Source organism: Pleurodeles waltl, chromosome 11 (assembly GCF_031143425.1).
Source record: "Pleurodeles waltl isolate 20211129_DDA chromosome 11, aPleWal1.hap1.20221129, whole genome shotgun sequence".
NCBI classification, from domain to species: Eukaryota; Metazoa; Chordata; class Amphibia; order Caudata; family Salamandridae; genus Pleurodeles; species Pleurodeles waltl.
In genome coordinates this window covers 526,008,256-526,022,942 of record NC_090450.1, presented here as the reverse complement: position 1 = coordinate 526,022,942, position 14,687 = coordinate 526,008,256, and the positions used below count along the sequence as shown (strand labels likewise).

The window sequence follows — 14,687 nt, the reverse complement described above, 5'->3', positions numbered from 1 at the left end:
GGCTTATGATTTAAGGTGGGCTTATCGCACCACAGAAAATTCTCCTACTAAAGTAGTGCCATTTTGCCTTATGAGAGGAAGAAAACCTGCTTCTAAACTCTCACTATCCTGGGCATGAAAACTGATTGAAAGTAGAGAGAGTACAATTGGTGGTAATGTCGAAACTCTTAGCGCATTAGGAATGGTTTGGGCAAATACAGCGGACCTTTTCAGGTTAAAGAGTTACTTAGTTTGCATGTGGTCTTGGGCAATGGTCAAAAGTGGAATTTGCTCAGGGTGGCAAAATTTAGTTCTACTGATAAAGAACAAGGGAAGGGTAGCTTGTGAAGATGCTTGTAGTGGTTGTATGTTAATCTATGATCGAGAAATAATGAATAGACCAGTTGTGAGTAATGAAGTGAGAAATAGGGATCCAATGGGGGGGGGGGGGGGGCACTGTAGAAAGTCTTATACTCCTTTCAGAGTAGCAGCACAAGATAGACTTCTTTCATAAGGCACTGCAGGAGCACAAGATATGCAGAGACCAATAAGAATGAGAAGTTCCCTAGTTATTTGCATGACTATGCAATGGATTGATTTTGTTGTTGTTGTTGTTAACGTTCTATATTTTTGTTTTATTATTTTTTGTTATTAAAGAAGTCTTAGTGATTTTACGAAATTGTAACATTTGTTATTTACTTTATAGGTTATCTGAATCTATGCATTTCTCCTTTACTTAGGTGTTATTTGCATATAGTTAACTTTGTAAAAATGAGTTATGTGCCATAATAATATTTAGTGTTTGTAATCATTTTGCTTGTCCTTTAAGTGTGAAGGAAGAGGGGTATGTTGTAATCTTATCTTGTGGCTATGTACAAGTGTTGGAATGTTGCTCTGTAATGGTTCTGTTGCCTGCCTTGGGATGCAGATAGTCCAGCAGTTGCTGCTGCCTGGTCCAGAGGGACACAACGACGTGAGGAGTTGCATATAAATAAATAATTACAGATCGATTTATAGATGAAGAGGCATTCTTATTCACCACAAGACCACAAGAGATGTCCTCAATATAAAAGAAACAATGACTGAGAAAGCCGGGCTCGCAAAAAAGCAACCTTCTCACTTGGATCAACCCAAAAAAAAATAAAAAAAGAAATGCTTGGACCTAATTTTTTCAATGTCAGTAAGAGTCTTCCTGAAATTGAGTAAGGAAGAGGCTAACCTTAAAGGACAAGGGAACTTATTCCAGAGATTAGCCAATATGAAAGAAAGGCATGAGAGTACTTAATCGTGGGCACAAGAGGTTTGGCCTTGAAAGAACAAAGGCAAAATGAAGGAATAAAATTACAAAACTTCTGAACCAAGTAATCCGTCCCTATGCTTTAGAGTGCTTTAAACACGAGGGACTTGAAAATAACTCTTTCCCACAGGAAGCCAGTGCTGGGTTTTGAGCGCTTCAGAGGAAGAATAAAAGCGTTAGAGCCCCAATACAATTCTGGTCACAGAATTTTGTATTCTTTGCATTCAGTCCCATAAAAAGAGAGTTACAGTATTTCAGGCAACTGAGTATCATTACCTGGGCCACCTCTCGATAAACAGCCCTTGGCAGATAAGGATAGCTGCACCATGCTTTATCTGGTCTGCTACTGAGTTTCAGTTCAAGGTAGACCCCAGATTTCTTGCCATTTTAGTGGGAGCTGCCTAGGACAACCAGGATATATGCCAAAAACCAGTAGCAGCAAGTCTGGCATAAGAGTACTTTATCTGCAGCACTTCAGCCTTATCAAAGTTAATTTTGAGCAAGCTGTTCTGCTACTGTTCTACCACTGCTGCCCTGCAGAAATTGAATTGTTTCAAACGGGAAGCACCTGCCACTTCCAGTAGATTACTCAACTTGAGAAATGTTGGCCCCATTAAATAATTCTGAACTAAATATCTGTTGTCCTCTGATTGTTCCGCTTTCAGTGAGTGGGCTGATGTTGTTATCTTTCAGGATGTACAAAGGAGCATACCATCCTCCCACAGGCCCACACATGGTCCTTCGGTGGCGGGGGGAGGAGGAGGAATAGGAGAAGGAGGAAAAGGAATAGGAGAAGGAGGAAAAGGAATAGGAGGAGGAGGAGGAGGAATAGGAGGAGGAATAGGAATAGGAGGAGGAATAGTGTAAGGAAATGCCTCCTTGGCATGGTTACCCCCTGACTTTTTGCCTTTGCTGATGCTATGTTTTGAATTGAAAGTGTGCTGAGGCCTGCTAACCAGGCCCCAGCACCAGTGTTCTTTCCCTAACCTGTACTTTTGTTTTCACAATTGGCACACCCTGGCATCCAGGTAAGTCCCTTGTAACTGGTACCAAGGGCCCTGATGCCAGGGAAGGTCTCTAAGGGCTGCAGCATATCTTATGCCACCCTGGGGACCCCTCACTCAGCACAGACACACTGCTTGCCAGCTTGTGTGTGCTGGTGAGGACAAAACGAGTAAGTCGACATGGCACTCCCCTCAGGGTGCCATGCCAACCTCACACTGCCTATGCAGTATAGATAAGTCACCCCTCTAGCAGGCCTTACAGCCCTAAGGCAGGGTGCACTATACCATAGGCGAGGGCACCAGTGCATGAGCACTGTGCCCCTACAGTGTCTAAGCAAAACCTTAGACATTGTAAGTGCAGGGTAGTCATAAGAGTATATGGTCTGGGAGTCTGTCAAACATGGACTCCACAGCACCATAATGGCTACACTGAAAACTGGGAAGTTTGGTATCAAACTTCTCAGCACAATAAATGCACACTGATGCCAGTGTACATTTTATTGTAAAATACACCCCAGAGGGCACCTTAGAGGTACCCCCTGAAACCTTAACCAACTACCCGTGTAGGCTGACTGGTTCTAGCAGCCTGCCACACTCGAGACATGTTGCTGGCCACATGGGGAGAGTGCCTTTGTCACTCTGTGGCTAGTAACAAAGCCTGCACTGGGTGGAGATGCTATCACCTCCCCCAGGCAGGAGCTGTAACACCTGGCGGTGAGCCTCAAAGGCTCACCCCCTTTGTTCCAGCACCACAGGGCACTCCAGCTAGTGGAGTTGCCCGCCCCCTCCGGCCACGGCCCCACTTTTGGCGGCAAGGCCAGAGGAAATAATGAGAATAACCAGGAGGAGTCACTGGCCAGTCAGGACAGCCCCTAATGTGTCCTGAGCTGAGGTGACTCTAACTTTTAGAAATCCTCCATCTTGCAGATGGAGGATTCCCCCAATAGGGATAGGAATGTGACCCCCTCCCCTTGGGAGGAGGCACAAAGAGGGTGTACCCACCCTCAGGGCTAGTAGCCATTGGCTACTAACCCCCCAGATCTAAACACGCCCTTAAATTTAGTATTTAAGGGCTCCTCTGAACCTAGGAACTCAGATTCCTGCAACCTAAGAAGAAGAGGACTGCTGAGCTGAAAAACCCTGCAGAGAAGACGGAGACACCAACTGCCTTGGCCCCAGCTCTACCGGCCTGTCTCCCCCCTTCGGAAGAAAACTGCTCCAGCGACGCTTTCCCCAGGACCAGCGACCTCTGAATCCTCAGAGGACTGCCCTGCTCTAAAAGGACCAAGAAACTCCCGAGAACAGCGGCCCTGTTTTTTTTTGTACTGGAACCAACGTCAGTAGTGAAGTGTGACCTTAAAACATTTATTTACAGCACTCACCCTAATAATGAAGGCTTTCAAATAATGAACCATAAATACAAGTTCGAACAGCATTATCCCTGGCAAGATGTCCCTGGCGTCGGGCGATAGGAATTCCACATCCCTGGAAGCCTGTGTGTTTTGGGCACCACTTTGAACTCTGCACCTGACCGGCCCTGAGCTGCTGGTGTGGTGACTTTGGGGTTGCTCTGAACCCCCAACGGTGGGCTACCTTGGACCCCAATTTGAACCCCTTAGGTGGTTTACTTACCTGCAAGAACTAACAATAACTCAACTCCCCTAGGAACTGTGACAATTGCACTGTGTCCACTTTTGAAATAGCTATATGTGTTTTATGTAAAAAGTATATATGCTATTGTGATTATTCAAAGTTCCTAAAGTACTTACCTGCAATACCTTTCAAATGAGATATTACATGTAGAATTTGAACCTGTGGTTCTTAAAATAAACTAAGAAAAGATGTGTTTCTATACAAAAACCAATTGGCCTGGAATTGTCTCTGAGTGTGTGTTCCTCATTTATTGCCTGTGTGTATGTACAACAAATGCTTAACACTACTCCTTTGATAAGCCTATTGCTCGACCACTCTACCACAAAATAGAGCATTAGTATTATCTCTTTTTGCCACTATCTTACCTCTAAGGGGAACCCTTGGACTCTGTGCATACTATTCCTTACTTTGAAATAGTGCATACAGAGCCAACTTCCTACAAATAGGAGTAGGAGTAGGAGTAGGAGTAGGAGTAGGAGGAGGAGGAGGAATAGGAGTAGGAGTAGGAATAGGAGGAGGAGGAATAGGAGGAGGAGGAATAGGAGGAGGAGGAATAGGAGGAGGAGGAATAGGAGGAGGAATAGGAGGAGGAGGAGGAGGAGGAGTAGGAGGAGGAGTAGGAATAGGAGGAGGAATAGGAATAGGAGGAGGAGTAGGAATAGGAGGAGGAGTAGGAATAGGAGGAGGAATAGGAATAGGAGGAGGAGTAGGAATAGGAGGAGGAGGAGGAGTAGGAATAGGAGGAGGAATAGGAGGAGGAGGAGGAGGAGGAGTAGGAATAGGAATAGGAATAGGAGGAGGAATAAGGAGGAGGAGGAGGAATAGGAGTAGGAATAGGAGGAGGAATAAGGAGGAGGAGGAGGAATAGGAGTAGGAATAGGAGGAGGAGGAGGAATAAGGAGGAGGAGGAGGAATAGGAGTAGGAATAGGAGGAGGAGGAGGAATAAGGAGGAGGAGGAGGAGGAATAGGAGTAGGAATAGGAGGAGGAGGAGGAGTAGGAGTAGGAGTAGGAGTAGGAGGAGGAGGAGGAGGAGGAGGAATAGGAATAGGAGGAGGAATAGGAGGAGGAATAGGAGGAGGAATAGGAGTAGGAGGAATAGGAGTAGGAGGAGGAATAGGAGTAGGAGGAGGAATAGGAGGAGTAGGAATAGGAGGAGGAATAGGAGGAGGAGTAGGAGGAGGAGGAATAGGAGGAGGAGTAGGAATAGGAGGAGGAGTAGGAATAGGAGGAGGAATAGGAATAGGAGGAGGAGTAGGAATAGGAGGAGGAATAGGAATAGGAGGAGGAGTAGGAATAGGAGGAGGAGGAATAGGAATAGGAGGAGGAGTAGGAATAGGAGGAGGAATAGGAATAGGAGGAGGAATAGGAGGAGGAGGAGGAATAGGAGGAGGAGGAGGAGTAGGAATAGGAATAGGAGGAGGAATAAGGAGGAGGAATAGGAGTAGGAATAGGAGGAGGAATAAGGAGGAGGAGGAGGAATAGGAGTAGGAATAGGAGGAGGAGGAGGAATAAGGAGGAGGAGGAGGAATAGGAGTAGGAATAGGAGGAGGAATAAGGAGGAGGAGGAGGAATAGGAGTAGGAATAGGAGGAGGAGGAGGAGGAATAAGAGGAGGAGGAATAAGAGGAGGAGGAGGAGGAGGAGGAATAAGAGGAGGAGGAATAAGAGGAGGAGGAGGAGGAATAAGAGGAGGAGGAATAAGAGGAGGAGGAGGAATAAGAGGAGGAGGAATAAGAGGAGGAGGAGGAGGAATAAGAGGAGGAATAAGAGGAGGAGGAGGAGGAGGAGGAGGAGGAATAAGAGGAGGAGGAGGAGGAGGAGGAATAAGAGGAGGAGGAGGAGGAGGAGGAATAAGAGGAGGAGGAATAAGAGGAATAAGAGGAGGAGGAGGAGGAGGAATAAGAGGAGGAGGAGGAGGAATAAGAGGAGGAGGAGGAGGAATAAGGAATAAGAGGAGGAGGAGGAGGAGGAATAAGAGGAGGAGGAGGAATAAGAGGAGGAGGAGGAATAAGAGGAGGAATAAGAGGAGGAGGAGGAATAAGAGGAGGAGGAGGAGGAGGAATAAGAGGAGGAGGAGGAGGAGGAATAGGAGGAGGAGGAGGAGGAGGAATAGGAGGAGGAGGAGGAGGAGGAATAAGAGGAGGAGGAGGAATAAGAGGAATAAGAGGAGGAGGAGGAATAAGAGGAGGAGGAGGAGGAATAAGAGGAATAAGAGGAGGAGGAATAAGAGGAGGAGGAGGAGGAATAAGAGGAGGAGGAGGAGGAATAAGGAGGAGGAGGAGGAGGAATAAGAGGAGGAGGAGGAATAAGAGGAGGAGGAATAGGAGGAATAAGAGGAGGAGGAATAAGAGGAGGAGGAGGAGGAATAAGAGGAGGAGGAGGAGGAATAAGAGGAGGAGGAGGAATAAGAGGAGGAGGAATAAGAGGAATAAGAGGAGGAGGAGGAATAAGAGGAGGAGGAGGAGGAATAAGAGGAATAAGAGGAGGAGGAATAAGAGGAATAAGAGGAGGAGGAGGAATAAGAGGAGGAGGAGGAATAAGAGGAATAAGAGGAGGAGGAGGAATAAGAGGAGGAGGAGGAGGAGGAATAAGAGGAGGAATAAGAGGAGGAGGAATAAGAGGAGGAGGAATAAGAGGAGGAGGAGGAATAAGAGGAGGAATAAGAGGAGGAGGAGGAGGAATAAGAGGAGGAGGAATAAGAGGAGGAGGAGGAGGAGGAGGAGGAGGAGGAATAGGAATAGGAGGAGGAGGAATGCCTTTTGAGTACTCTAAAAACATCCTACACTTCTGCTAAACTCTTAGTGGAGATTGAAGCCTCAAGGACATAGCTGTTGCTCTGCTCAACCTTGAATATTTCCACTGTGGAATCCAAGTTTTCTCCAAAACGGATGCCTAATTTTACAGCAAATCCATCTATGTCACCAGGACCTCATTAGAAAAGCTAAAAACAGACACACTGAGCCAGGTATGCCGTCTAAAAGCAACTGATTATCCCAAAACTCTTACCAAAAAATTCACGGTGTCCAGGCCAGCTCTAAAAGTTTGCCCAAAGACATTCTGGCCATGAAGTACCACCTCTGCAAAATTCTCCCTGGGGTCATCCTATATAATAGGTATAAAATAACTGCACCACATCCCACAGGGAGTGAGTATATTTTCAGGCATGTGGCGTTTACTGATTTGAGGGCTAGGTTGCCTGCTAAAAAAAAATCCTGCTTCCATCCTTTAAGATTATCCGTCTTCTGGGTTAATAGTAAAGGCACCAGGAACTAGCTTCAGGCAGCAAGAAGCTTGCATCACTAGGCTCACTGGGGACGGGCGCATTGAGCGGAATGGGGGAGAAATTGGTACCTATAACTCAGGGTAGACCTGAAGCGGCTTCGGTAAGAACCCTGAAGGCAGAGTATCGGGCAGGGGCCCCGGTATAGGTACCGGGGCCAACTGCACCTCTGGTGGTGGTCCTTCAGAGAAAGGGAATTCCAACTCGCCAACCATAACGGATCCAGTCTACTTACCTGGTGAACATCCCCAGGCAGTAGTCTTCAGGTAGCTAAAGTATCAACAAAAAAAGATTGTTACCATATTTAAATAGCCTTTTCTACAGCGTTAGAAAAAATACTTAGAATCACAGAAAAGAAGTGAAATGCTAGGTGTTTCATCAGTAAAAATGAAGTCCAGTTGAAAAGACAAGAGTAAACGTCCTGTTTCTGTTGGATTTGTTTTAGTGGTAGAAAATCTATTCCTTTTTAAATCTGACTCCTGCATAAAAATCTAAAACATTATTTTACCCTTTCCACTACTAACTCTTGTCCTTGGGTTATTTCATGCCCGTAGGATAAAAGATACAAACAATTACAGACACATTCCAAACAGGGAGACCCTGCCACTCAACACTTGCTATTGGGCAGTATAAGGCGCCTTTGGTGTCTGACAGTGAAATTTTGCAGTGTCCTCTCCCCCTACCTCCTGCACAAAGAAGCATTTAAATTCGACGATCAGTGGGATTTATGGCACAATTTATGTATTTCAAATGTTGATATTTTCACCTAAACCCTAATACACTGGAAGAAAAACACTCACTAGTGGAAGTTTTTTATCAATAAAATGTTGAGCCTCTGATGTCTCTTCTAGGTAGGGTTGTGTTGCATTGTTTGCACAGCACTAAATGAATTTCCTTGTCTGTTTTTGTTAAAAGGAAAGTTAATCCAGAACTTTGAAATGAAACTTGGCTGGGGCAAAGCTGTTCCTATTCCTCCACATCCTATATACATTCCACCTTCTATGATGGAGCATACACTCCCACCACCACCATCAGGATTACCTTTCAATGCACAACCAAGGGAGCGGTTGAAGAATCCCAATGCACCACTGTTACCACCTCCCAAGAACAAGGAGGATTTTGAGAAGGTAATTTGAACAACATGCAGATGGTTGTATCCAATTTTAAATTCTAAATCTGCGGTAGTCTTGTAAAATTAAATAATTTTTGGTGGCCCTTGTTAATATCATTAGGTTTTTGTTTTCTCCATTGTATGTTGTTGAAGTTACAGACCAATATCATATCACGTGGAGCACCACTTTATCCCGGGCCATAGACAATAGTGTTTTATAACCTATTGAATTAATGTAAGTGTTGTCCTGCTTGTGTAATTGGCATATTTGAGGGACTGTATTAGTAAATTATACAATTTGTTAAAGCAGGTAGATGTTTCAGAATAGTTGAGAACATAGAATACAAGTATAATTTCACTAGTCCTCCCACCCCCCCCCCTTAGTTTTCCAAGCAGCTGGTAAGTATATTTGAAATAATGTTCACACTTGAGCATGCTATCACAATATAAACTACAGTAAAAAAGAAGGATCTATTTGGTGGGTGGGCATATTAGAAATGTACAATAATTGTAAGACCCTTATATAATTTACGAAGCTTGGAGTAGCGTGTATTTGGTGTGTTTGTTGATTTGCTTCGTAATTGTGATGTTAGCATTAAAACCACAGCTTCTTTATAGTGTGTGACTGTGTTTTTCATATGACACTTTGCAGCAATTATTTGCCTGAAGAATTTATATTGAATGTCATATATTAATGCATATGTGTATTTTTTTGCTTCTCCCTTGTTAACAATACTCACATATTCTATGTTTATTATCTGATGTGACTTCATATACAGACTCTGTCGCAAGCCATAGTCAAAGTGGTTATCCCAACAGAAAGGTACATGTTTTTCTTTATTATTACTGATAACAATATAGAAAATGCCCCTTCTGAATTGAAAAAGTGAATTGTGGTCCTACAGGAAGGTAATAGCTTCACTGAGCAATGGTTCCTTTATATGTTAGGATGTGATCAGTTACTTATCCCACATTGTTTTTTTCCATCCTCAGGCTTGTATATCAGTGAGATTATCTTTTAACTCCTTAGTTAATTGTATGTTTATTTCTAACTGACACATTGGAGCAAGGCAGCAAGTTCATTTTATGCTTAAACATTTTCTTGCATGGCTGTCCTATATAATATTGTTTTCGTAGTTACATTGCTGTCTTACATTGTGTATTTTTTGCATGCAACTCCTGGTTTGCATTCTTGTGCAGTAAACGTTTTTGTGTTTTCTTCAAGTATGGAGAAAAAACACATTATGATGACACAGGAAAAGAATAGCTACTGAATTTGAATCAGAATATATTTGCATACTCCTTTTCTCATGGAATGCACAAAGAAAAATATTGTGGTATACTCTTGCTCAGTCAAGCTAAAGCTTTTATCCCCCAAGGACAGAGCACATCACTCGCTGAATCATTAAAAATTCTTCACATATCAAATTTTATATGAGCTTTGACATTGGCCTTGGTGAGCAACACCAGCTGAAGCATCTGCAGCAGCGAGGGACCAGGAAAACATCAAGGGATGGATTGGGAAAGTATACAATTTTTGACCAGACTTGGTACGATCATCTCCAGTACTTTTAATATGATTGAAAGATTTGTTTTTTGGTCTTGGCCTACTCAAGGTGTTTGGTTAACTAATGCACTTGTCACCTACTTGTACAATACTGTTTTTGTTGTCATTAATAATTTTGACACACAAACATGTCTATTAAACTCTGGTAAATTAACTACCTTCAAAGCCTAGCAAAGTCAAATGAGGTTGCTCTGTAATATAATTTCCAAATTCATAACTATGCTTAGTCTTAAAAGGAAGCATGAGCAGAGTCCATTTTTAAATTCAATTTCTTAAAGGCATTTGTTAAAATTGGTAATTTTGCTGTGGAAAACTCAGTTACTAAATTAATTTTCTGAAATCCTTTTGCAGCTAAATGATCAATCACATCTTACCTAATAATTCATTTTCATGCTAGTGTCCAGAAATAAGTAGTATTCATCCCATTTCTACTGTTCTATGCTGTGAAAAAAGACTTTGTTTCACTCACCTGAGAGAACTTGCTCAGCAGTTTATCGGACATCATGTATTGAAATGCTTGAGCCTGCAAAGTAGGATTGCTCATGGTCTGTAAAATTACCATTACAGAATATATTATAGAAGTCATTATAATATTTTTAAGTTTCTTCCGCCATTGAGAATCCTGGGACCTATGCTTTTAAGGTATTGAAATTCCACCTCAAACTATTGATGCTGTGCTTGAGCCCATAATATATTATAGAATTAAGCCTGCAAAGCGGGATTACTCATGGTCTGTAAAATTACCATTACAGAATATATTATAGAATTCATTATATTTTCAAGTTTTCTTGTGCCACTGAGAATCCTTGGACCTATCCTTTTAAAGTATTGAAATTCCACCTCAGACTATTGACGCTGTGCTTGAGCCCTGGATGGAATACTTCCTACCTTCCCCCAGAGCTACGTCTTTTAAAAATGTTAATTCCTGGCAGGGAAGGGGGATCCCTTACTGTAGCAGTTTTTTATCATGTTTCTTTTTTGGCAAGGTTCCTGTTTCTCCTATATTCATCTTTTGTTTTTGCATCAGACTAATATCGAATTCAATCTTTGAACGGTAGTGCTGTTAAATGTCTGTTCATTTCCATGGTCATTGACTGCCTTCACCATATGGCCCAAACTTTGAATTGCTTGACTGATCGATTTGTATTCCTGTGACAAAAGTAGGTAACACAGGTTTTATGTCCTTGTATTAAATATTTCAGGTGATCTGCATTTACATGTTTTTCCCAGCACTCCTTTTCCCTTGGTTCTTTAATTTCAGAATGATACATATTCCTTGGTAGCAGGTCGCCTCTTGAGCAGGGCTTTTGGTTACAGATACATGTCTTGCAAGCCGCCATTTTGCTCTGCCTGCCATTGACCAAGATCAGTGACTGTGTTTTTACTTCTAATCCTGTTGAAGGTTTGGATACCAGAGGCAGATCAATATTATACAGCAGTTGTTTTGTGTTACTTTCATCAGAGACTTTTAGCGGTCAGTGGTGCTCTCTCTGCTGCAGATTTGTATAATTGAAAGAAAGCCTTCTGTCCCAAGTCTTCTGCTGTGCCTTTTCATGACACTGTATATAGCCAGTGTGACGTTGTATTGAGAGATTATTTGATTTTCGTATATTTCCTCATCTTTTGAGATCAATATAGTCTCCCACCTTCTGCTTAGGAAGGATTGCTATCAGATAGGTAAATTCAATAAATTTGATTCCTGGATGTGACTGAGGTATGTATACACAAGAGGTTTGTCCTTTGTAACTGTATGTAAGCCATCTATGATCAATGTAGGTTTTAATTGCATTCACTATTTGCGATAGGTAAGTTGGGAAGCAGCCTAAACCATGACTCCTTAACAACAAGGGTTGTTATCCACAAAAGCGGAACGCTTTCATGAACAACGACCCTGGTTTTTTCTGCCTTAACCACGCATGTCCGGAACAACAAACATGCATGGTTAAAGCAGAGTAAAACAGACTCCGGATCGGAGAGGGCACAGTCACGTAAGTGGGGCTGGGGTATGGTTGGGGGTAGTTTTAAGAGTGGGGTGGGGGTAGTTTTAGTTTGTTTTCAAGGGCGGGGCTGGGAGGGTCAGTGTAGTTTTAGTTTTTTAGGGGTGGGGTAGGGGGCGTGGTAATTTTAGGTTTTAATGGCGGGGTGAGGGGGTCGGGCAGTTTTAGGGGTGGAATGAGGGGTTGGGCTAATTTTAAGTTTTAGGGGCAGGGAGGGTGGTCGCAGTAGTTTTAGGGGCAGGGTCGCAGTAGTTTTAGGGGCGGGGTTTGGGGTAATTTTAGTTTCGGGGCAGGGGTGGGGGGGTCGGTAGTTTTACGTTTTAGGGGCGGGATGGGGTGTTGGAGTAGTTAGGGGTGGGGGTTGGCTAGTTTTAAGTTTTAGGGGTGGGGCTTGTAGTTTTAGGTTTTAGGGGCGGGGTAGTTTTAGGGGCTTGGGTGGAGGATCAGGGTAGTTTCAGGGGTGTGGGGGGCTTGCGGTAGTTTTGGGGCGGGGTTGGAGTAGTTTTAGGTTTTAGGGGTGTGGGGATCGAGGTCGTTTAGGGGTGGGATGTGGGGGTCAGGGTAGTTAGGGGTGGGGGTCAGGGTAGTTTTAGGTTTCAGGGGTGGTGAGTCGGGGTACTTTTATGGGTGGGGGGTTGCGCTTATTTAAGTTTTATGGGCAGGTATGGGGGTAGTCTTAGGTTCTAGCGGTGGGGTAATCAGAGTAGTTTTAGGTTTTGGTGGTGGGGTCGCAGTAGTTTTAGGAGCAGGGTTGGGGTAGTTTTAGGGGCAGGGTTGGGATAGTTTAAGGGGTGGGGTGAGGGGGTCGGTTTGTTTTAGGTTCTAGTGGCAGGGTGGGGGGTCGGGTTGGTTTAGGGGCAAGGGTTTGAGGTAGTTTTAGGTGTTGGGGTGAAGGTTGGTGTACTTTTAGAGAGGTAGTTTTTAGGGGCGTGGGTGGTCGGGGTAGTTATGGTCAGGGGTGGAGGGTCGGGTAGTTTTAGGTTTTAGGGGCAAAGTCGGGGTAGTTTTAGAGGTGGGGTGGGGGGTTGCGGTAGTCTTAGGGGCATGGATGGGGGGGTCGCAGTAGTTTTCGGGGCAGGTTGGGATAGTTTTCGGGGCAGGTTGGGATAGTTTTCGGGGCAGGTTGGGATAGTTTTCGGGGCAGGTTGGGATAGTTTTCGGGGCAGGTTGGGATAGTTTTCGGGGCAGGTTGGGATAGTTTTCGGGGCGGGTTGGGATAGTTTTCGGGGCGGGTTGGGATAGTTTTCGGGGCGGGTTGGGATAGTTTTCCTGGCGGGGTGTGGGGATCGGGGTAGTTTCAGGGGCGGGATGGGGGTCGGGTTAGTTTTAGGGGTGGTGGGTTGGGGTAGTTTTAGGTGCGGGATTGGGGTCGGGGTAGTTTTAGGGGTGGTGGGGTCGGGGTAGTTTTAGGTTTTAGGGGTGGTGGGGTCAGTGTAGTTTTAGGGGTGGTGGGGTCAGGGTTGTTTTAGGGGCGTGGTTATGGCAGTCAGGGTAGTTAGGGGTGGGGTGGTCAGGTTAGTTTTAGGTTTTAGGGGTGGTGGGTTGGGGTAGCTTTAGGTTTTAGGGGTGGTGGGTTGGGGTAGTTTTAGGTGTGGTCGGTTGGGGTAGTTTTAGGGGCGGGGTGGAGTGTTAGGTTAATTTTAGGTTTTGGGGGAGGGGTAATTGGGGTAGTTTTAGGTTTTAGGGGCGGGAGTTGGGGGTTGTGATAGTTTTAGGGGCAGGGGTAGTTGTAGGTTTTAGGGGCGGGTCGAGGTAGTTTTAGGGGCAGGGTGGGGGGGTTGGGGTAGTTATAGGTTTTAGGGGCGGGTCGGGTAGTTTTAGGGGCAGGGTGGAGGGGTCAGGTAGTTTTAGGGGCATGGGTTGGGGGTAGTTGCAGGGGCAGGGGTGGGGTTGTTTTAGGGGTGGGTGGGGGGGTCTGGGTAGTTTTAGGGGCGTGGATGGGGGGGTTGCAGTAGTTTTAGGGGCGTGGGTGGGGGAGTTGCAGTAGTTTTAGGGGTAGGGGATCGGGGTAGTTTTAGGGGCAGGGTGGGGGGGCGTGGTAGTTTTAGGTTTTAGGGGGGGGGGTCGGATGGTTTTAGGGACAGGGTCGGTTAGTTTTAGGGGCCGGGTGGGGGGGGTTGTGGTAGTTTTAGGGACATGGGTAGGGGTTCGTAGTAGTTTTAGGGTGGGTTGGGGTAGTTTAAGGTTTTAGGGGCGGGGTGTGGGGATTGTTTTTTTTTAGGGGCCGGGCCGGGGGGGGGCCGGGATAGTTTTAGGGGTGGTGGGTCGGGGTAGTTTTAGGGGTGGGTGTGGGGATCGGGGTAGTTTTAGGAGCGAGGTGGTGGGTCGGGATAGTTTTAGGGGTGGTGGGTCGGGGTAGTTTTAGGGGTGGTGGGGTCGGGGTAGTTTTTGGGGCGGGTGGAGTAGTTTTAGGGGCAGGGTTGGGGTAATTTTAGCTTTTAGGGGCGGGTGTGGGGGGTCGCAATAGTTTAGGGGTTGGGGTAGTTTTAGGTTTTAGCGGTGGGGTCGGGGTAGTTTTAGTGGCAGGGTTGGGTGGTCGGGTAGTTTTAGGGGCAGGGGGTCAGGATAGTTTTAGGGGTGGGGGTCGGGGTAGCTTTAGGGGTGGGGTCGGGGTTGTTTTAGGTTTCAGGGGCGTGGTTATGGCGGTCAGGGTAGTTAGGAGTGGGGGGTCGGTAGTTTAGGGGTTGGGGGTTGGGTAGCTTTAGGTTTTAGGGGTGGTGAGTTGGGATAGTTTTAGGTGTGGTCGGTTGGGGTAGTTTTAGGGGTGGGGTGGAGGTTTGGGTTAATTTTAGGTTTGG

At 45.3% G+C, this 14,687-nt stretch overlaps 1 protein-coding gene across 4 annotated transcripts in view; it reads left to right on the top strand.

Annotated features, from left to right (window-relative positions):
- The window catches only part of U2SURP (U2 snRNP associated SURP domain containing), a 478,698-nt gene that overhangs the window by 135,026 nt on the left and 328,985 nt on the right, over positions 1 to 14,687 (top strand). For all 4 annotated transcript variants that reach the window (XM_069213906.1, XM_069213907.1, XM_069213910.1 and 1 more), the window contains 2 exons: positions 8,130 to 8,341; positions 9,105 to 9,148. In XM_069213906.1, the coding sequence (XP_069070007.1) occupies positions 8,130 to 8,341; positions 9,105 to 9,148 (256 nt within the window). The remainder of the gene's footprint in view (positions 1 to 8,129; positions 8,342 to 9,104; positions 9,149 to 14,687) is intronic.